This window comes from Rhinoderma darwinii, chromosome 5 (genome assembly GCF_050947455.1).
Source record: "Rhinoderma darwinii isolate aRhiDar2 chromosome 5, aRhiDar2.hap1, whole genome shotgun sequence".
NCBI lineage: Eukaryota > Metazoa > Chordata > Amphibia > Anura > Rhinodermatidae > Rhinoderma > Rhinoderma darwinii.
The window spans coordinates 307,930,068-307,954,647 of NC_134691.1; the positions used below are offsets into that span (position 1 = coordinate 307,930,068).

Below are 24,580 nucleotides of genomic sequence, written 5' to 3' on the forward strand. Positions count from 1 at the left end.
TAATTCCTTATGGTTTTTAAGATTTCTGCTTGTTGTTATCCAGTAGGAACATTCATGGCTTACTTCCGGTGGATAAAATTCTGTCCCAGTCAGGAGATGGACACACAGGTGCTGGGATCGTTACAAGACACAGCTCTGATAACTGTACTGCAACGAGCCGTGCACCTGTGTGTCCATTACATGACCATGGACAAAATTGTTGTGTGTAAACATTGCAGTTATCAGTCGACTAACAAGCAAATGCTTGTACGTCGGCTAATTTAATCTTTTATGCTGCACTGAAAATCCTTGTTGTTGGCAGCAAATCTCCCCGTGTAAACAGGGGATGTGCTGCCGACATTATGTAAACTTCAAAGGGACCGAACGACTGTATTAACGATCGTTCGTTCCCATACAGTTTACATTGACCCGTGTAAAGGGCCTTTAGACAAGCATCAACTGACCTGTAAATATCGGCGCTCAGCGCTTATTATGTGCACATATCTGCTCGTATAAACCCACCATTAGACAGGGAATAATTGCATTTTACACCATACAGATGTAACCATCTTTATCTGGACTCTGATAACTTTCTGCAGCGTGATATCACACAACAAAAGCCAATGAAAAGCCATTAAATGAGTAAAGTTAACGTTTTTGGACACTGTGCATTTAAGGCGTTAAAAGTCAAGATAAAGACGGCTACATCTGTACATGCAGCCGTTATTGTTGACCAGAGAATAATTTGGTTTGTTGCCCTAGTATTGGTGTCTTATACTTTGAGAAAAGTTGACACAAAAAGTTAATATTTACCTTTGTACTGGCAAACTTTCTGTATCCACGATAAGGGATTGACTTTCATGAGCGAGTACGGGATGCTGATCACATGCATCATGTTCATGACACTCTGAAATCAAAACACAGCGATCCTTGATTACGAAAGGAGGGAAACGGGAATGAAACGATCTTCCAGGATAATTAATCCGCACAAACAGCAGCAGCGCTAATTTTCTAATTGAATTTTTGCCTTCTCGAGGCATTTTCACAAGTACACTTAAAGTTAATGTTCATAATAATTTAGAAACATGAAAATTTTACAGTGTTGTAAAGAGTTCTGCACATTATCTGCTAAAATATATGATACAGCACAGTTATCAGCAGCGTCCTTGTACAGATGATAGCCAGGCAGATGTTTCTGGAAGAATACAGAGAGGAAGTCTTTCAAACAATCTTGCATTCCTAAAAGTTGTGGAGTTTAGTTCTGGGTATAGCTCTGTATATAGTTATACATTAAATGGGTTGTCCAGGACTAATATATTCATAAAAAATATTTTATTACACTAAAAAAAAGTACTACTGCGTATCCGAAGGAATACAATACTCACTTACTTTGAAAGGATCGCTGCTGTGTCGCATGTAATGTTTACAATTTTAAGGGGTAGCAAGTTACAGCATATCTCTAGGATCAGTGGGGGTCTGACTGGCACCCCACCTTTAAGAGAACAAAAAAAGAAAACTGAATGGGGCTGAGGTGTACACAGCATCTGGGCAGTCGTGACACTGTGCAGGGAAAAAGTCAGAAGGACCCATATTGCTCCAAAGAGCGCAGCAGACCCAGGGGGGTCCCAGCAGTCGGACCCTCTTCAACCATTAGGTGATGTCATATCCTAGCAATAAGCTGCCACTTTCTACCACTGGAAACCCCCTGGAAAGTACTGCTGCAGTGTGAATGACAGCTCCAATCTAAGGTCCTGCATAATAGTCCTGTGATGCGAGAACACTGGACATCGTGCCATCAGCATAAACCATTACTTTTAGGCTAAACTCACACGAGCGTGGTGAAACTCGGCCGTTTTTCACGTCTGAGGGGCCCCCATGCGGGTCCTGTTTTCACAGATCCCCATAGACTTGAGCCTATGGAGGGATCCGTGAAAATGGAACAAAATAGGACAGGTTCTATTTTTCAATAGACCCCTTACACGGTCCGTTGAAACAACGGCCGTGTGAATGGCACCATTAAATTACATAGGCCCGTGTGACGATCGTTGTTTCAACGGCCGTCACAAGGACGTATTCAACACTCGTGTGAATCAGGCCTTATTGATGATTCTCTAAAACCAGGACTAATACGGAGAACTTCAGTATTTTTAGATCAATAGTCTAATAGAGCAACTTGCCTGTTACAAAATGCAGGCAAGATAACTTTCTGGTCCAATATTGCTATTCTATATGTAGCTACGGTTTCCCTCAAGTAACTCAATTGAAATAGGAGGCTAAAAGCCTGAAAGGTGCTTAGTGACAGGCTGTAAATGGTAATGGCCTTGCTCATTTACAACCCGCAGTGTAACATCACAATACATAGCTGTTTTTATCTATTATTACCACTACACATTTTAAGAAGAGTGTCCCTTTACAAAAAAAAAAAAAAAGAACGAATTTTAAAATTATATGTAACGTTTATGGAATGCCGCATGAAAATCGCTTAATAATGATTGAGCTATTGTCTACCCTAAACTGGCCATAGACATTAAAGTGCTTCTCCGCTGTAGACAATCCCTATTTGGTTGAAGGGTACCGTGACGATAAGCTAATCACAAGGTGTCCCCCTGCTTGGGACCTCAGCGATCAACTTTAATCCGTGGGGAAACCTGACAATAAGTGCTCATTTTCTATGCAGCGCCACCACAGGAAAAATTAAGCATTACAGAGTGTTCATTCATATCAATAGGTTGTTTGTGTAATGCAGGACAGGACAGGTCCTCCAGAGCGAGAGACGCTCTTTGTAACAACTCTGCACTATGTCCAAGAGATGAGGGTCCTGAACAGAAGATCCCCCTCTATTAACTTAGAATTCCCTAATAAGTTATATGAAAAAGGAAAGGAAAAAGTGCCAACTTACAGCCTACTGGTTGTTCTGAGAGTTTGTTCAACATCACAAACACAGTCAACAAAGGCCAAAGCATGTATGCCCGTTACCATTCATCCCTTGGTGGCAGCAAGCTGAAGAACAGCCAGCAGTCAAAAATAAACAGCCAAAAAACAACAACCAGGCCAATCGAAACTTATCTGTAGGCCTAGATCAAGCAAAACAGACATGACCAAAACCTTCCATTCCAGCATCTAATACCTATGTGATATGCAGCTATAGACTTGTCCGTAAAATGACATTTCCAGTATTGGTTTTTGAGTGTCACAAGATGCAAGGTTATAGGAGGATAACTTGCATTTTTAGATTACATTTTCGTTTAGCTGCATCGCCTGCTCTGATTCAATCCAAAGATCAATTCTCTTCAACAACACTAACAAGGCCATTAATAGCAAGAAGAAATATTACCCAAAGCAACACCGAACACATATCAAAAACAGCAGCTCAACTTTTGTTCCCGCAGATCACAAGCACAGCGCCCTCCTGGGGATCCAACATCCGAGTCACCTTCACGCATCTACTAGGAATACATTTCCTTACTCAAATTAGATGGAAATGTGAGATACTGAAGTCAAGCTGATGTTCAAAAAGGGCAAAGTAATTGAAAAAGGAAAAGCAGGTGGTGGATTAAAGAGCAGAGCACCTCGGTCTATCTGATCTGACTTAATCATCACCTGTTGAGCGGATATAATATAGGCAAGAACAGATGAGGAGGAATCTTAAAGGGACAATATCTGTAGCTCTCCCACCCACACCATCTTTAGTAGCTTCAGTTCCAAAGATTGCTAACCCCTAAATTTTAGATCCTCTATAAAGGGGTGTAGGACGCATAATTAAAAAAAACACCTAAAAAAATAAGCAACTAATTGAAAAAAATAAATAAACGGAAATACTGGAAGATTGGTAAATGTGAAACAAAACCGATAGACATTGTCTTGACTGTTACAGGACTAATCATTTTACATTTGTACAGTCTTATTTTAAATTATTTCATTTCCGGCCGCACTCATTCTTTAGTATCAGATCCTAATAATCTAACTTTAATTAAAATATTTGCAGTTAAATTTTTTACTTCATCTGCCTATCCAAGCAAAGACTTGCACTGTAACTAAGTAATAGGCGCTAATGAAAACATTACAGTCATTAAACAAACGTATTAAACACGGCTAAACGGTGTCGGTGTAAACTGATGGTAGTTATGTAGTGGGCTTGGCATAGCTTTTAAACTGGAGCCCCGGTAATTCAAACTGCATCTCTGGACCAGCCTGTGTTGTTGTACAATTTACTACAAATGTTCCACCCTTCAGGCCGAAAGCTATCTCTCCTAATTCCACCATAAACAATGGGGAAAGGGGAATAAACTACTGCTAGACTATGTCCATGTAAAGAGGACTTAACAGCTCCCCTGACATGTCTGTTTTAGTAAATAACAGCATTCCCAATAACAATTTTGGAGCATCCTTCCTTGGAACTCTAGGTTGTACCATTCCTCTGTTATTCCTCCTGAAAATGTATGAATAAATCAACAACTGGGTGTTACCATTCCCCTTGTCAATAGGGTCATTCCCTACGCAGTCTCACACTATCAGCATAGATTGGATAGCATAACTGTGGGACAATTTCTGCCGCGGATTATGCAGTGAAATAGCCAACGAATCTGTGGCAAAATCTACATTGCATGCAGATTTTGTCATGGATTTCCTGCAGGTTTCACCCTAAGCATTGCAAAAAGGTGAAATCCACTGTGAAAATCCGCTGCTTCCCTGCACAAGAATGAGAATGCTGCATATTTGAAAATCCACAGCATGCTCTGATTTCAGTGCAGATTTTTTATTGTGAATAAATTGCTGCAGATTTTTGATGCAGAATCAACACTATAAATCCGCAGCAGACCTGCACCAAATCTGCCACGTCTGGACGAACCCACAGAGTTTACAAAAGTCCTTGTACAAAATTTGAGATTTAAACCTCCAATTTCCCTTCATTCACATCCTCTCCTCCCCTGGTTTGTTGACATGCGCCTTTTTTTAACCATCCCAAATATGAAACTCTGTAGTCCGCTCATTAACAATATTCTATGATAATACTAAAATTATGTAATGACTAATGTAAAGGCATCATAAAAGTTCTATTCATAACCAAAGAGAGATCTACCTAAGTGAAATGGAGTAGAAAATGATCCCAGACAGAAACATGAAATGCTGGAAAGCCAAAGCTCGGCGTGAGGGTGAAGGCAGGTGATAGTACAGAGATGACATAATCGGCACATGAATCACTAGGACTGTTTGTTAGTGGACAGTGGTTGTCAAACGTGAAAACTAGTAAACACACTGATGTAATGCAAAATCAAGGATTATTGTCCCTTTGTGACATGCAAAGATGGAAGTACACGCTCATATAACAGGTGCTGTTGTGAATACGGTTTGTAAACTGAGCTGCTGCTGTGAGGCTCTAAATGATTCTTACAATGAAAGGCCCTTCGTGGAAAACTCATAGCGCACAGCTTCATGACAACACAACGAGGCTGAAAACATCTGTGCCATGTTCTCCGATATCCTGAAGTGGGGACAGTATAACATTCCACAACCGGCAAGTATGTTATTGTGAAAAACTAGAAAACCATCAAGTCTAATAAATTAATAAAATAAAAAAAACTTGTTCCCAAAGATGATACAGCCACTTATGAGAGAAGAGCAGGGTCAGTTCTGATATAGTAGGAACAAAGAAAAATAATCTTTTTCTGTGATGCTAAACTGGCATTTTCTCGGGCAGCAAAGCGTTTAAACGAGTCAAAAAATGAGATGTCCGCATCAGTGCCAGCGTAGACTTTATTCTCATTTACAAAACGTTCACATAAGGAACAGCGATGTTACGGCTCTTAACACAAGGCTTTTTCTAGCTTCACAAGGCTTATGTATTAAGAGCCAAAACGTTGCTGGTTGTTAACTGAATCTTTTGTTAAGGACAATAAAATCTACACTTTTTTGATGTCATATAGTGATGTTGTAGAACCGCTCCTGAAGGACTTGCACTTCCTCAGTAATAGGAGTTATTTTCCCGGGACATTGGTACTGTTCCAGTTTTTCTTTTTTGTTTGAGTGAGGAGACTGGCACTACAGTGAGAATTTGGGTGCATCAGGTGCCTCATTTTGCTGTTCTCTGGGTGCACATGGGTAGAAAAGTTTTCTTTAGGTTTTATACATGAAGAACTGCTGTATAAACATGGTATAAAGCAGTGTACCCAACTGGTGGCCCTCGTGTGCATGGGGAATGCAAATTCATATGGCACAGATGCCTTCCCCAGGTTTATGATCTGGTATGAGCGCTCCTGTATGCGGAGTGCTGTGCCCATCCATAAAGACCAGAGGAGCTCCTCTGTTTTCTCCTCCCTTTTGGGGCACTGTGGTTTTTTTCTCATCTCTTAGGCCTCATGCACACGACCGTAGTCATGTGCACGCCCGTGATTTTCGGGTCGGCCGGCAGCGGACTCTCAGCCGCAAGCCGCCCGCAAATCGTGGGTAATGCACATGGCCACAGCCATTATTTTCAATGAGCCCGGACCGCAGAAGACGGCCGTAATAAGACATGTCCATTCTTTCTGTTGTGCGGGCTCCCAGGCCATGCACAGACCGTAAAAACTACGGTCGTGTGCATGGCCCCATAGAGATGAATGAAGCCACAATTCTCCTGTGGATTTTCGGGGGAATTGCGGCCGCAAAAGAACGTTCGTGTGCATGTGGCCTTAAAGTTGTGACGTGTTTTTACTCCGATATTTTTTGATGATTCTTTTATTGAGGTGGTAAAAGTGCCGGACCCAGCTCATTGGGTTGCTAAGGGTTTAACAAGAATAGCACAATTACTTATTTATTTAAACAATTAAAATTATTTAAGAGGTTTGAGGTCTTAAAAAAAAGAAAATAATACACATATTTGTATTCTGATGTATTTACGGATGAAAAGTGCGATGGTAGCCATGAAAGAGAAAGACAAATTAAAGATAACTGTTTCAAGTATTATTTCACAAATAGTGGGTATGCAAAGAAATAGAAAGGGTAAAATCTCAAGAATTGATAAGATATTAAGTGTAGAGATGGCAAAAAAAGTGGCAATTTATACAAAAAAAGAAGTTGGGGGAAATTATTTGATGTAAAGAGGAGGGATATTGGGATAAAATATTTCAGTCGAGCAATAATTTGCTTAGAGCTACTGGGCACAAGGTGACACAATTTTTTATAAATCACGGTTTATATTATTCAGCACGGTTGTTATATAGGATTGGCTGTAGGGAAACTGGAGCCTGTAAAGGATGTTTAAGGGATGAAGGTGAATTGAAAAACGAATGGTGGGAATGTGACCCAGTCTAGAGATATTGGGATAAGGTATTGGAGATAATTCAAAAAGTGTATGATGTAGATATAGTAGATAGATACGAATTTGCAATTTTGGGAGATATGAAAATTGGTATTTTCTGCCCGACTAAACATAGTAAGGGGTTGGTTATCAAAAGAGAACCTCAGATAAAGAAATGGTGTTAAGTGGGTAGTGATTTCTTAAGTTATGAGAAATGGATAAATAAGAAGAGGAAACAAGATACAAAATTGAGTGAATACATAGAGGAGTGGTTCAAATACTGAGGTTCCAGCTGATCCATAAATAAGCAGACTGGGCTTTACTATGGAATAAGGATGAAGGAGAGAATGGGCAGAAGATTTGTGGAGTTTTGGTTTTTTGGGGAAATTTGGGAGGGGGGTGGGTTAGAGGAGGGTATTAATAAATTGTGTTTTTGTTTGGTATTTGGTACAATGTATGTGATATTTTTCAAATGAACAATGATATATTTTTCAAAAGAAAGAGAAAAAAAAAAAGTTGTGCCCTGTATGTTTATATATCTATATATATGTGCCAGTGGTCTATGTTCCCTCCATATGCATGTTGGCAAAAACAAAGACAATTCTCTGACGATCCGATTTAGAAAATTGTTGTTTTTTTCCTTCTGCCGAGTCCAAACTTGTGTATAGCTAAAAAAATATATATATGGAGAAAACACCTTCCACAAATAGAGCTACAGTATAAAAAGTCATATCTGTATATCTACCCTTTAATTTAGCACTCGCAAAATGTGATATGCGGCCCTTTGATATAGACATTTGAAGTCCCAACATCAGGTTGACCCCCACTGATACAAGGGGTGCAGTGGGTACAGGGAAACCCTCCGTGGCCCTTTTCACAATTTTACAGAAGCCAGATGTTCCTTCAGTGTAAATGAATATTTATTGATTCCCATTCACATACTATTAGAAAATCACTGTAGTTTAAAAAATTTGTTTGAAAGACCTCACATGACATTGAATGTACAACAAGTAGAAAAGTTTCATATCGTACCGTCAGGATTCCGTGCCAAAGCCCCACATCTTTCTTGAAATCCAAAACATTCACAATGGTTTCCGCTATACAAGGAAGGTAAAAGTAATAAACCGGTTAAGTCAGAAAATACTGTATGTTCCAATGTATAGAAAACAAAGCGTTCAATACAGATTCCATGGTTATTGCAAATCTGCTTGGAAGAACTAATCTCCTGGAGGATTACTTACATGAAGGAAATACTAGGTTATGAATTTACTATATGCAAAACACTTAATGTATAACTTTCTAGTCTGCCACTTGTACCCGTTATACCCACATAAAACAATACTGGTATCTGTAAAACACCAAGACAAGAACCTGTTTAACTGACTCTTAAAGGGGAATACCACTTTAAGGAAAATAACTTCTGCCATGTCTTTGGACAAGTGGAGGTCAGTGGTGGTCCATGTGTTAGGACATCTTAATATATTTGGCGCATCTTTGGCTGTCTGTGAGACATGAAACTCTATGCCAGCTATGAGCAGGTGTAGATTTGAGCCATAACTTACGCCAGCATCTGGCGTGAGTTATGATAAATCTGACGTTTAGATGGATGCCCGGACACCTTTGATGAAGCCCCACCCTTGATTGTCAAAATTTTTAGCGCAACTATGGCGTGCGCCAGAATTTGCAACTTTTTTACGCCAGAAAACTGGCATAAATCTGTTGACGTATTTCCCCATTCAGTTTTGCCACGTCGAAGATGTCAGGCATCACTATAGAGCCAATGTTCATCCATTGGGTCCAGCACATCAAGTCAATTTTGTCCACTCATGATGACAACAAAGTTCTAGAAACATTTACAGCAAGTCTCGGAAAAAGAAGGCATCTTGATGGTAACTGGTAAGTAACTCATTCAAAGTCAATTCATCAAAAGACTCCTCATTATTTCTTAACAATATAAGTAAAGAGGAGAGGGTCGTATTTACCTTCCGTGTATCCGCAGGCTTGTGTGAGTGCTTGGCAATGTGTGAGGAGCGCTATTCTTGTCACGGTCACTCCTAGCACGCTGCCATCTTTACACGTTTTGTACTGTAGGAGAAGACGATATATGCAAGAAATATAAATACACAACTCACAAAACAGACAAGCAAAATGAGGGGCTTCTTGTTCATTATAATACTTTACAATCTATTTCAATAATTGTATCATGAAATGTTATGCAGCTTTCTAATCTACACTGGTGCAAAGGAGAAGGGGAGTAGTTGCCCATGGCAACCAATCAGTTTTCTGCTTTCATTTTCCAAGACACCTCTGCCAAATGAAAGGTGGAATCTGAATGGTTGCTATGGGCAATTACTCCACTTTTCCTTTGCACGTGTTTTGATAAATTCCCCCCAGTGTGCTTTGAGTCTGCAGTATTTTTAAAAATGTCTGCTGGTTGTCATTGAATGAAAACAGTCTGACCTACTCGTGCTCACCCAGCTGTGGTTTGTTACAATGCATCAGCGTAGATAAGAGCTATAATGAAAGAAGTCATCTCTTTTGTGGTTATAAGCAAGTGCCCTGCTCCATTCAGGACTAAGGAGACAGCACTCGGGACGTTGATTGGAAAAGAGCCATTGGCAGACAAAGCTTCCCTCACCTCATCCTATTCAGTAGGAAAATGGCACCTTACAGCAGCCCCGAACGTGGAGAAGGGTGTAGAGCAGGCACTCTCAGCACTTACTGGTTCAACCCAGTGAAGAGGTCCCTGTTTAACCCCTTAAGGACCAGGCCAATTTTAGTGTTTTCTTTTTCCGTCCCCGCCTTCTAAGAGCCAAAACTTTTCGATTTTTCCGTAAATGGAGCGATGAGAAGGCTTTTTTTTTTTGCAGGATAAGCTGTAGTTTTTATTGACATTGAAATATCATATGATTCCTTCATTGTTTTTTTAGTTTCATTTTTACGGCTTTCACCATGTGGTAAATACGACAACCTAACTTTATTCTGCAGGTCAATACAATTACGGCGATATCAAAACTATTTTGAAACTATTTGGTAAAATAAAATAAAAATTTGTATCGCAGTATTCCGAGAGCTATAACTTTTTTATTTTTCCATCGAAGGAGCGGTGTGAGGGCTTGTTTTTTTGCAGGGCGAGCTGTAGTTTTTATGGTATCACTATTTGATCACTTTTTATTGAATTCTTTTTGAGAACTAAGGTGACCAAAAGAACGGCAATTCTGTTTCTTTGTTTTTTATGGCGTTCCACCTGTGGGTTAAATATGTTATATTGTAATAATTTGTACTTTAATGGAGGCAGAGATAACAATTATGTTTCTTTTTTTATTTAGAAAAGAATGGGGAAAAGTTTTTGCTTTTTTTACTTTTAATATCTTTTGATTTTTTTGTAGATTACTAAAAACTTTTTATAACTATTTATAACATTTTTATTAGTCACCCCAGGGGACTTCAACCAGCGATTGTTATATCGCTGGTATAATACGCTGCATTGAGAATGCCGATGCGCTGTCAAAGGAGACCGCCCTCCGCTTTTTAAAAGATTAGATGCCATGTTCGCTATTGACACATCTAAGTAGTTAAACGGCCAGGATCAGAGTTATCTCTGATCCTGGCCATTCGTGTGAGGTGTCTGGTGTAATCCAAAACGAATACCCGCAGCATATGGAGCAGGCTCAGCCCATGAGCCCGCTTTATACTTCTCCCCCTGCACCATAACGTAGTGTCGTCATGGTGCATCGCGGGGTTAAAGTGCACTTTCCTCATGGCAGGTATATTTCACACTGGTCCAAAACACTTATACATTTTAAATTACAATAAACAACCAATATTATTTCCCCTATAAATAAAATGATTACTTATTACAAAATGAAAGCTTAATTGTTTACTCGGAATCAATGACAAGAATGTCCCTGAGCATCAAAAGAGATGCATACGTGAAATATCAAACTATAAGGCTCAATTCACTAAATCAAACCTTAAAAACAAGCCTGACAAAAATAATTTTGATTGATCATTTTAGTACCATAGATGTAATGATTGCCAATAACCATTGTCATTAACAGCCAGAGCTTAAATGGGTTGTACGAAATTAGAAAACCATACAAAAGGGGTCTGCTTTCTTTTAGAAGCAGCGCGACTCTTGTCCATGGGCTGTGTCTGGTATTGCAGCTCATCAATAGTCACATAAATGGAGCTGCAATACTAGACACAGACTATGGATAAGAGTGGCGCTATAAATGGGGAGAAGCTACAACAACAAACACAGCTCTGGACAAGAGTGGTATAGTTTCTGGAAGAAGCAGAACCTTTTTCTTAATAGAACGCCTCTAAAAAGTCTAAGACCAGCATTTACACCATAACATTATTTCTTAAGATTCAATTTGCTACATAGCTACAGTCTGTATAGTAATACAGGTTAAACATAAAGGTCAATTTAAAGAAGCAGATATTCGAATAAGCGATCTGCAATACGATCGCTGTAAGCATTCTCCGATATGATACATGAAAGCAACCTTCAATACGATCAAAATGTCAGAACAACCAACAGTAATCGTTTATACAAACATAAAAATTATTTATCAGCGAGCATGTTATTGGAAGTCGTTGAATCGCTCCACCTATTCACATTAAGCGATTCTTATGCACGCTCGCTCATTAGCGTTCGAATCTGACCGATTATTTGCTTGTGTGAATGGGCTTTTAGTAAGAGAGATGCCATTATATGATTACCTCTATGTAGGCTGTGTCATTATTTGCATCCTTTATATGTGGAAACCAATCACGAGGCGGTTTGGATAGGTGTTTTGATTCTGTGACAAACCAAAGCAGTTTTGGCCAACCTTAGAAGAAAAAAAAACAAAGTAAAAGAAAAAAGTCAATTGTTATCCTAACAAAGAATCATTGTGTTTACGCAATAGCAACAAAATTAATGTGGTTTCAAAAGGAGCCTAAAGAAGATCTGGGACCCGTCGAAATTCCATATGCCACTATAACTTTTACTGTATGAACTTTTCTCCCTGATAAGGGGTAGCCAGGTATTTTGAGTACCCTCCTTCCCTCCCCCTTTTTCTTTCTTCTCTCTTCTTTTTATTATGTCTTATTTTCTTAGGATCTGGAGTTCCTCACCTGCTTTATTACCACCAATTATGCAATATAGATATATTCAATGTCTCCTAAGCTCAAGGAACCGTGTATTAAATTAAGATATTACTACATTGTAATGCTGTTCTCATTACAAATTGTATTGTTATTACTTGTTACACCCTGTCCAATGTTTTTGGACAATTGTTCTTATATTTGTTCACTCTAAAAAAATTATAAAAACCTGTGAAAAACAAAAAGGAGCCTAAGGCAGTATTCACCAGCATAAGTGATAACATTTCACTAGGAATCGCCATTACTTAATGATCGGTGTGGATACAGCTGCGGGAACCCCTGCCATTCAATTGAAGCCCCTTGCACAGCAACACTCCCATCCACCCACTATGCAGGGAACTGCTATTCAAACCAATGGATGGGAGCGTTGCTATACAAAGAAAATCTGTGATTCTAAAGACTGCTGGGGCCCCGATAGTTGGACCCATATATACTATCAATTTTAATGGTAGGTAAACCCTTTAAACAGGAAAGAGGACAGTACGTACATGGATAAAAGAAACAGAAGCTGCAGAAAATGTAAACCAATTAAAGTGAATAATATCAAATTGAATGGCATGGTATGCAACAAGCATATCATTGTAACATATATAACAAGGAAATTTACAACTTACAATTACTGTGAGGCTCAGTTATGAAGACTAATGCAAAATAAAATCTGATGGCACAGTATTGGCAACACATCCGCTATACATGTTTGGCTTTGTTCACACTGTTGTTAGGCTCCATGATCGACCCATTATAAATTCATTAAGATATATTAATTTCCGTTACAGAATGGATCCGTCACATCCGCCATAGCTGTAATAACTGAAGCCAGTGTGAACAGAGCCTTAAGAGTATGTTCACACAAAGTTTTTTGCAGATTATGACCTGCCTGCACTTTTTTGCCACGTTTATTGCGGCATTTTCTGCCCGCGGCCATTGAGCGCCGTGGGCATATAACGCAGCGAAAAAAGCTTTCTCAGCCTCAGAACAGAAATGCGGGAAGAAAGAGCACGTCGCATCTTTTTCCTGCAAGCATTTTTTCTGCTCTCTGGAAAAAACCGCCTCCGCCTTCCATTGAAATCAATGGGAGGTGATATTAGCCGTTTTTTGGCATGGTTACGACACAGTTTCCGTGTCAAAAGCAACGCCAAAAACATGCTTCCTTCACTTTTATTCAATAAAAGTGTGAAGATCTGTCCTTAACCCATGGGATGTGTGTCTGTAGCATCAATCTTAACTTACTCAAGCAAACAGTACAATTAGGAAATTATTCCTCGGAAACGGAAAGACTCCCTAATGACCAATTTCAATGGGAATCCCCCTTAAAGAAAATGTTCAACTCGCGCTCTTATATAACACTATTGACAACATATTAATGAGTGGCAGCAAATGACAGGCTTTGTTACAGGGGATCTGTATGATGTAATGTCCTATCTGTTTTGACACAAACTAATAGATTCTTCTAATCAAGTGCTCCTGGATCCTCACCTTTAAATTGTGGTATCTCCCCAGTAGGACTCTTTGGAAGTCCTTTATGACAGGCATCACTAGTCAAGGCCACAGTAACCCCACAGCTTCCTAACAAAAAACCAATCTGTTGGCTTCCTGCATCCTGGAGAAGAAAGAACATGAATCATTATGATACAGGAGCAAACCTAGGATCTCATACAAAGTATCTAAAGGTCATCCTGTAGACCAGCTCTCTGTCCGGACTCCACAGACCTGCCATAATAGATGCATTGGAGGAGGTTAGTATCCCCGCCAATGCGTTTTTTTATATAAATTATTTTTGGTCTGGTTTGGGGTCTGAATTTGTTTAGGGGCTTGTTGTGAGGTCTGGTTAATTTCAGGGGTCTGGTCTGAAGTCTGAATTAATTTTAGGGGTCTAGTTTAAGGTCTGAATAAGTTTAGGAGTCTGATCCGGAGTCTGAATTAATTTTAGGGGCTGGTCTTGGGTCTGAATTAATTTTATGGGTCTAGTTTGGGGTCTGAATAATTGAGGGGTCTGGTCTGGTTTTCCCACTAAAAAATAAAAGAAAATCTTGATGGAAATAGTTCTACAAGTTTGCGAAAACGTTAAAGGGGTTTTCCAGCCAATAAAAATTTAAGTATACTCATTTAAAGTCCATAACACTGTTACGGTGGTTAAACTCCTTAGATATATATTAAACCAAAAAGGACATTAATTAGGAGCCTGAAGACCAGAAGGATAAGCGTATATAAAATATAAATCTTTTATTTAATTACATCAGTTTGTGCTTGTGGAAAATATATATATCTATGCATCAATCAAGATTTTTCATGCTGTGGACAATATCCAATGTATACTAACCCAAGTCTATTAAATATGGCAATGTATTCTGTTGACACCATTGTCTTTTGATACATTCTGCTTATATTCTTATTTACATTGCTTGTAATATTCATGTTTTTGTTTTTAAGATATTTAATTAAATAAAAGATTTATATTTTAAATATGCTTATCCTTCTGGTCTTCAGGCTCCTAATTAATTTGCTTTTTGGTTTAATAAAAATTGAAGGCCTATCCTCAGGATAGGCCATCAATAGCGGATTGTTGGGGTCCGACTACCGGGATTCCCGCCGATCAGCTGTGTTGAAGGGGTCGCAACGCTCGCTACTTCCACTTCATTTCTACTTGCTCACTGTGAATGTTCGACACACATGTAGCGGCGATTCCCAGGTACTGCAGCCTTTTCTCTCATTGAAGTGAATGGGAGAAAAGCCTGCAATACCTGTGAACCGCCGCTAAATGTGTGTCGAACATTCACAGTGAGCAAGAAGAAATGAAGGGGAAGCAGCGCTCGAGCGCTGCAGCCCCTTCAAAACAGCTGATTGGCGGGGATCCCGGGAGTCAGACCCCGACCCATCAGCTATTGATGGCCTATCCTGAGGATAGGCCATCAATTTTTATCGGCTGGAAAAACACCTTTAACAAGACGACATCATTATAGTTGGTGTTCAGCTCTAACCTTCATCTGACCGAAGACCCAGGCAAGCGAACCTTTACTAAAACTAGTTGAGTTTCTAAAGGAAAACATATTAGACTCCTACGCAATTTATACTGGCGAAGAAGAAAAAAAAACACATGACAAATGTGATCGAGCATGTGTTCCTCCGCTGCAAGATGCATATTTTAAAATAATCTCACAGTTCGTCATCTTCTCAGCTGCAGGCTACATGTCTATGTGAACACTCTTCGACTTCTGTCAGCCCTGCAGCGCCAAACTGAGCCGGGAGGACTGAAGCAAATTCATCATCTATGTAATGTACAGTGACTTTGTGAATATGTGGCATTAAAATAGAGTCACATTCATCTCAGATCATTTTTATATATTAATTGAATTGCGATTGAAGAAAATACACTTCTTAAAGTCACATTTTCAAATTACGACATAACATTGTGCGTGTTTGCAGTAAATAAAATCAAGCATCATGCCTCCGATTATAATGAAATAGACACAATAAACAGGCATTTAATATGAAACCTAAAATGATGCAGCGAAGTCTAGTAGGTAGCTGAGATTTGGGGTGTTATTTGATGGTGACTTCACATTGAAGAGTTGGTGGTCAACAAGCAGGGTAAAAAAAATATATATATATTTTTTCCCTTCTTAAAGGAACAGCCCAGACTTGAGGGGGTGGTGCATGACTCAGGGATTCAAAGAACACCAAGCAAAGAATCCCTGTGTCATGCACCGTTTCCAGGAGAATTCCTTTAACCCTGCAGATCAACTACCTTCTTTGGAGATACATTGACCCATGTGAATATGACATGGGGTAGAGATGGGATATTGAGGTTTACAATGATGGTATATATTAATATACTGTGTCCAAGAGTAGGCTCGAATTGACAATGTATGATGGCACCTAGCGAGTACAGCATCAAAGCAAGCCAAGATACTGACTTGTGTAGAGAAACCTCTCATAACGTAGTATGTTTCTGATTTACCACTAAAGGCGTATTCACATGTGTCTGTTTGGTGCCGTCTAAAAACCATATGTTGGGAAGACATGCAGTTTTGAACATTATTCATTATTTTGTTTTTTCTTAATAAATATTGTGAAATCACTACAGTTCCGAAGAGCTTCCGGAACTTTTGTTCCAACCAAAAACTTTTATAAGTTATGGGGCCTTCAATTCAGGCTCCTCGACCAGCAGTTGCAAATCACTGTCACCTATAAAGCTTTGCACTAGATTTAGCAGTATTATTTATAATTACATGTCTCAATTGCATAGTAAACACTGTGGGCAGCACCGGGGTACCAGCACCTTACCTTCCTTGTAAGTGGCACTTCAATGGGAACTGGAACAACTTCAGCTAATAAACAGCCATAAAACGCTACCATAAATGCAGCAGGGTCATTATTTGGAAAGACGAGGGCCACCTACGAGTACAAAGAAGTTGTTAACCGAGGAGTGAAACCAATTAAATAAGTCTGAGTATATCACCTACAGATCAGTGTAACGGAAATGGCAATACATTTATAAAAAAAAAAAAAGAGCATAAAACGTATAAACAAGAAAAGAAAAAATAATATTAAATCTAGATTTCTCAGAATTTCTACGTTTTGTAAGAATATATGACATAAAAATCCTTCCTTGTTGCAGTCTTTGCCTCTTTAGTAGTAGAATAGCAGATATTCGGTGCGCAAATCAGCGTGGAAATCAAACTTGCCGCATGCTAATTCTTTTTCAGAAATACAGATTTAACCCTTTGCAATGAAAAGGATTAAATACACGCCAAAATCCACATGTAGCACAATAGTCCGCTGTTATCTCTCCTGACATGTCTGTTCTACTAAATAGTTGCATTCCCCATAAAATAACAATTCTGGAGAATCCCCTCTTAGAGCTGTGTTGTGCCGATACTCTGCTACTCTCCTTGGAAATGAATGAAACAATTGACAACTGAGTGTAACCATTCGCCTGGTCAATGGGGCGTGTCCCTACAAAGTCTGACACTGACAAAGCAATGCTGACCGTGGCAGTCCCCTTGTGTAGGCACACAAGTGGACTGGTAACATCCTTTTGTCATTTTATTCATAGACTTTCAGGAGGACTAACAGAGGATGGTACATCAAATAGATTTAAGAAAAATTGTAAAAGCTGGCCATTGATGATTTTGGATAGTGGAGCAATCAATAATAACTAGTTAGATTGTCGTTACGGACAACTACGGCATTCACTACATTGACAGATACTGATATATCTCTGCATTAATCTGTGAATAGATGGAACAGGTAAATATTGATAGAGCGATGACAATAGTGGCACATGCATATTGGGGCTGATCGGATGATCGTTATGGCAAATTTATGACTACACAAGAGAAATGACTGGAAATATTCATCAGATCAGGTTTTTGACGGATATGTGCCTTCAGTCGGAGCCTGATACAATTTTCCGTGTCAAGAAAAGGCCCGGACAAATGGAAAGAGATTGCAATAGTGTATGGCCAGCTTAGGAGTCATAGAATAGAGTGAGGAGGACAGGATAAACCCCAAGATCTCTGCACTCCATGGCTTTTCACGTCTGTGCATGAGCCGTATATTTAGTGCCGATCCGGCTTATTCTCAGGAAAGCTAATTCTAATTACTAGGATCCATGCACGAGACCCTCCAGCCGTCTCAGAGTTGCCCTATGAGAACTGAATTGGAGGGACACTTTAATATTGTTCCAAATACAAAAAATATCTGTATATATATATACTGGAAAATAATTAATTATTTTCTTATTTGTCAATCTACAATAATTATTTGACTTTAACCATGTATTTTCAAATGTTTAAAAGAAAAACTTTTCATCTATTGCTGTAGAAGGATGTATTAAATATATACAAGCCTGTACTTTGTAATTGTGGCCCCACAAATATGAGAGATTTGTACTTACACGGCAGTAATTAAAAAGCTGTCTTTGGAATTGTATTTTCAGAAGGAAATTAAAGGTTTAAGCTGGTCTCACTCCCACAATGGGTGGGGAAAAAAACATAAAAAGAAGTTAAATGGCTACAGCATATTTATTCTCGTGAGACCAAGCAACGTTAACTGCTCGCTGATTGTATGAATTCCATCTGCACTGTAAGTCCTTGCTAAATCCTGTCCTTTCAGAGAACAGAGCTGTGAAATTACTGTGTTAAAACATAATTATACCTCTACAGTGCAGTGACATTTGCAGCTAGTGTGGAAGAGGAGAGATGCGGAGACCTCCGTGTCATCTTATCATTTATAGAATCTGAAGGTTTGTGTTTTGTTTTTTAATATCAATGAAAGTATTAAAATGATATAATAACAAACAGATTCTATGGCTATGTAATATATCTAAAAGGCTGACAGGTCTTAAGTAAAATAAAAAAAAAGCTTACTGCATAATAGAAAGTGTTTTTTTTTTTTTTTAATAAACACGTCAGTGAGTGTGATTGGTGCAACTTTCTAAATTGTTTTTATTAAAAATTATTTTTACTTTTTGAGATACAGCTGCTCTGTATTCTCTATACGGAGCAGCTGTATCTTTCGCTGTGACCCGAATTAGTCAGTCCCGCAGACCTGACGGGTTCAGTGTCAGCGGGTCCTGCGTGTCTCTGACATGACCTTTTTATAAAATAAAATAAAAAAGTCATTCAAAGGTTTACATAGCCTTTAAAAACCTGTACATATACAATATTTTTCATAGCTAAAAGTTTACCACAATTAATCCAATTCTCTCTGTTAGGCTCTGTTCACACTTCAGAACAACGAAAACACTAGAGCGGATCCGTTGCACGACGGACAAAACAGCGCTTCTTGCTGCGCTATTCTGTCCGGCAAATATGACAGAATCTGCAAATGATGCTCCTAAAGGCCAGTTCACAAGTTCAGGATTTGATGCGGATTTGCGTTGCGGAATATGCAGAGAAAATCGACATCATTTTACTGTACAATGCAAGTAGATGGGTTTTTGCAATCCCAAACTACATGCAGCGTATCTTTACATTGCTGATTTATAGATGCGGATAGACATTTTAAATCTGTAGCATGTACACCCCCACCCCGGTTACATTGTAGCAATCAGAATGTAACATTGTAACATACAGGGGAAAATATCTGGAAGACGCCTGATTATTTTAATTAACGTAAATTGACAACACGTATAATTTAACATCCTCTATATTAGTGGTTCACAAACTTTCTGAGGCCGGGTCCGACTTTTATTTGAGACCCACCACTACCATACTTAGCCCCATTTCGTCTGACGTATAGCAACATCATTCATAGCTAGATGCCAGTACTTCGCTCCATTCGAAAAATAAGTCCCTGCAACATCGAAATTGAGAACGATAATTGTGCAGGCAGGGGAGGGGCGAGCTCAAGGTCTCCTGCTGCTGCTAAACACATCTGAGTGGGCCTCAACCCAGTGGGCCCCCCACAATATAAAAACCCCTTAGTGGCCCCCCATCCAGAATAATGCCCTTATATCTGTCCCCACACAGGATAATGCCTCTATAGCTGCCCCCACACAGGATAATGCCTCTATAGCTGCCCCCACACTGTAAAATGCCCCTATAGCTGCCCCCACACAGGATAATAGCCCCATAGCTGCCCCCACACAGGATAATGCCCCTTTAGCTTCCCCCACAGTATAATGCCCCTATAGAGCCTACCTACACAGTATAATGATTCTAAAACTATGCCCCATAGTTGTCTCCACACAGTATAGCCCCTTAGTGCCCCCCAAACAGTATAATGACCCTGTAGCTGCCCCATGCAGTGTAAATGCACCCATTGCTGCTCCCATACAGTATAATGCACCCATTGCTGCCCCCATACAGTACATTGCCCCGTAGCGGCCCCCCCATAGCCAGTATAATGCCCCCATATTGCCTAATAAAAAAATAATAAAATAATTACTCACATACCCCCTTTCCCACAATGAGTAGAGGAGTTCCCGCTGCTCCTCCGGTCTGTGAAGTGCGCAGCTTGGCACAGACAGTCGCGATGACGTCACTACATTGCGCCTGTATTACATATGGAGTGCTGGAGCCGGCATTACCTAGTGAATGCTTAAGCAAGGAGCCGTCAGCTCCCTGCTCCAGCATTGAACTCAACTGTATCTGCATTCTGAGGACACAGATACAGTTGAAACCGGGACATGCCATCGCTGGGGGACCGGACCGGCCCTGAGCCCTGCTTTACATAATATCTTTATATATTATATAATAGAGTCCACGTATTGGCCACTGCTAAGGAAAATTAGTAGGAATTACTTGGAGGCAATTTAAGTGAATCGCAGTCCATTTATTGAATGTACGAGCCGAGTCCGCAATAGCAGAAGGCGCTCTTACAGAGCAGCTCCCCATTCTGGGGGGTCTCTTTCTATGACCGTATGTTTCAATACGGCATTTGAGCAGGGGCTGTCAGCCTGAGACAACCCCTTTAATTAAAGTAGAAAAAAAAGTCTTGTGCCCACACCACAGTACATAAAGACTCCCTATCACCAGGCCTGACCATCATCTCCTGGTTTTTTTTCCCCAGTTAATCACGGCTCAGACTTCACATTGCTGTATAAGTGTCCCTGAAAAGGGAATTGCACCACCAACTTGTGAGAAAACGGAGAAGAGCAAAAGAGAATGAAAATTGGAAGTCGACAGACAAAAAGAAATGGTGGCTTCTCTAAAATTTAGTACTACAGTCGGCCAGTTTCAAATGGATAGGAAATGGTATTCTATCCCTGCGGCAGTGTCGAAAAGTCTAGGAAATCTTGCTGGAGGATCACTATTTCAGAGAAGTTGTTTCTTTCAAAAGTAGATTTACAGATGTAGCTGGGCTGAATTTTTTATTTCATTTCCGTTAGCTGATAAAAGTGCACAGTACATAGCTTTACCCTATCTCCAGGCCTGACCATCGGTTCCTGCTTCGTTCCGAGTTTATGCAGTATATTGTAGGCAACCTTCATACTTCTAGTCCATAGTTTTCCTGTTGATAAAAACATATATATAAGTAATATGAGAATGAAATTGTTTGAAATAACAAAGTCAAGCTAAATCTTACACAATGATTACTGCGTTTCCAAAAATATGAACATTTCCATAGACAGTACACTAAGGAAATTGTCTCTATTTTTTTCATTCTTGAGTAGCCAACTAAGTTTTTGTGAGTTGACACCATCTTTGGCATAACTTTGGCTTCTTTGACTTTTTCCACAGCATCACTTCTTGTGTTGGTTCGGACTTCACGTTGCTGCATAAGCATCACTAAAAACGGAATTGCATTACTGACTTGTGAGAAACGGGGGAAGACAAAAACAGAATGAAAAGTAGAAGCAGATAGACAAAGACAAATGGTGGCTTGTCTAAAAACTAGTACTGTAGTCAACTAGTTTCAAATGGATGGGAAATGGTCTTCTATTCCTGCGGGAGTTTGAAAAGGGCCTGTTCACATCAGCGGCGGGCTTCCGCTCATCGGTTCCATTCGACCTTTCCGTCTGAGGAACCGATGAACGTAAACCCTAGCTTCTGTTTGCATTATCATTGAGTTCAATGGTAATGCTTCCGTTACAGTTGGTTTCTGTTCCGTAAAGCTTCTTTTTTTTTGCGGAAACAATAAAGCAGTCGACTACGCTATTGTTTACGTTAAAAAAACCCTGAATCTTTATGGAACGGAAACAAACGCAAACTAACTATGCTTACTGTTTGGCTTTCCGTTCATCGGTTCCCCCAACGGAAAGGTCGAACGGAACCGATGAACGGAACCCGACGCTGATGTAAACACACCCAAAGTCTAGGAAATCCTGCAAGGAGAACACTATTTCGGTATTTCAGATAAGTTGTCTCTTTTAAAAGTAGGTTTACAGATGTAGCGGAGCTGAATTTTTATTTAATAATTTACTGTTTTGAATTAATAATGTTGATAATTTCCTCCTGCAGTTCTATGTAAAACCACAAATACATATTAATTACTATGAGCTGAACCCCAATGCAGGAAAGACATGATATTACAGAGTGCCAAATAACACACTCAGCAAATTTAGCACTGCTAAAAACAGCAGAGGCAGTTGTGTTTGGTCTGAACCATTGTGCAAACTGCAATTTACCAGGAACCAGTGACATTGCTTTATCTTATTACCTACATAAAGTGTATCTCCAGCGTCCAGTTATAAAAACATGTATTATATGTAAGTCATCGACTTAGGATATTGCTTATCTACTATTCACTGTCTTTTACAAATAACAAAAACGCAATATGTTTTTGCTTAAAATGAATATTTGTTTTCTCCTAGGCTATCACTAACTTCTGCATCCATCGAAAAGAATGGAAACTCTACGAGAAGGAGTTTTTTCCTGTCCTTTCTTCCAGGGCATGCATACAGAACATCATGTGGTTGGAAGTGTGCAAGAAGAAGGAGGAGAGAGCAAGGAACTTTCTGTATATACTTGTATACTGGGTAACTGGGTCACTAGAAGACATAGTTCCATAACTTTAAAATAGCTAAGATTGCAATTTCCTGCACCCCCCCCCCCCATTAAATTAAGAAGAGCAGCTCTGAAGTACAAACTGTTGCTCATGCAAGTGAAATACTGTGTAGAGTAGACTCAGGCTGGGTGCACACGACCACATTAACGTCCGTAATGGACGGACGTATTTCGGCTGGAAGTCCCGGACCGAACTCAGTGCAGGGAGCCGGGCTCCTAGCATCATAGATATGTACGACGCTAGGAGTCCCTGCCTCTCTGCAGGACAACTGTCCCGTACTGTAATCATGTTTTCAGTACGGGACAGTAGTTCCACGGAGAGGCAGGGACTCCTAGCATCATACATAACTATGATGCTAGGAGCCCGGCTCCCTGCACTGAGTTCGGTCCGGGACTTGTGGCCGAAATACGTCCATCCATTACGGACGTTAATGTGTTCGTGTGAACCCAGCCTAACAGATGAGGAACTTTCATGAGCACATGTAAAAGTTTATTATTTGGGGCAGAGAAGTGAAAAAAAGACTTCTCAAAAATATGTTTGGCTATGACTATAAAGGGTAACTAAACTTTAAAAAACACTTCTGACATGTCATAGTGACATGTCAGAAGTTTTGATCGGTGGGGGTCCTAGCACTGAGACCGCCACTGAAAGCTAAAACGAACCGGCAGAATAGCTCGGGTGAGCGCTGTGCTGCTCTGTTTCTGTTTGGCTTTCCGAGGAAAGCCAAGCAAGTGGTGTACAGGATAAATAGTAAGTCTCAGTGCTCGGAACCCCCACTGATCACAACTTCTGGCATGTCACTATAACATGTCAAAAGTTTTTTTCAAAAGTTTAGCTACACTTTAAATAAAGCAAAAATAAAAATACATAACAAGAGAGGATTTCAAAAGAAAATGTTCATATTCAAATATTTATATTCATTTCAGACTGTAAGGAAAATGATGCCTGGATCTGGATATAATCTACTGACCGGTCAAAGCAATAAATAATCCTTAAAAGGAACATGACGTTTCGGATATAAGATGCACTGAGTTAACAGTCTGTAAATAAAAATTGACATAGATTTGGGGCATTTTTTTGAATAATAGACCCTTGATAGGAAGTAAATACAGAATTGTGTTAGTTTTTTTTAACTTATAACAGAATATAATTTAAAGGTGTTCCAAGATTAAAACAGCACCATATATATCCATAGACTGTCTGGCATTGCAGTTCAGTCCCATTTACTTGGGCTGCAATACCAGACAGCCCATTAGTTAGGAAGAATTTCTGAGGAATAAAGAGCGATTAGTTTAGGGAGAGGGATATTTGTTCAATCACCTTGTGATATTTGTACAACTTGCTGGAAAAATAGTGCGGTACTATTTTACAATGAAATGTTGGAAAACTTGGCTTTGGAGAAATGACAACTTAGAGGTGATCTTAATCATGTAAAAATACATTCAGGGTCAGTATATAGCTCTAACATAAATTTTATTATAAGCACTAAGGGGATATCTGTTGGATACGTAAGAAAGATAATGTTATCATTAGTAGGCAGGGATTCTTTACCGTAAGAGCATTAGAGTTGTTTCAAATAAAATATTTGCATGACATGTCAATTACACATATGGTGGGGGTCTTGCAAAAGCTCTTCTCCCACCAAGCAGGTCAAGTGGAAGCACATGAGTAGTACATTTTCCACTTAAAATGGGTAAAGAGAATGGGGTGTGGCCT

At 39.6% G+C, this 24,580-nt stretch overlaps 1 protein-coding gene across 7 annotated transcripts in view; it reads right to left on the bottom strand.

Moving 5' to 3' along the window:
• DIP2C (disco interacting protein 2 homolog C) overlaps positions 1-24,580 on the bottom strand; it is a 443,314-nt gene that overhangs the window by 111,083 nt on the left and 307,651 nt on the right. For all 7 annotated transcript variants that reach the window (XM_075827418.1, XM_075827421.1, XM_075827417.1 and 4 more), the window contains 7 exons: positions 21,276-21,367; positions 16,694-16,804; positions 13,886-14,009; positions 11,984-12,093; positions 9,238-9,340; positions 8,288-8,352; positions 793-886 (listed from right to left, as the gene is read on the bottom strand). In XM_075827418.1, the coding sequence (XP_075683533.1) occupies positions 793-886; positions 8,288-8,352; positions 9,238-9,340; positions 11,984-12,093; positions 13,886-14,009; positions 16,694-16,804; positions 21,276-21,367 (699 nt within the window). The remainder of the gene's footprint in view (positions 1-792; positions 887-8,287; positions 8,353-9,237; positions 9,341-11,983; positions 12,094-13,885; positions 14,010-16,693; positions 16,805-21,275; positions 21,368-24,580) is intronic.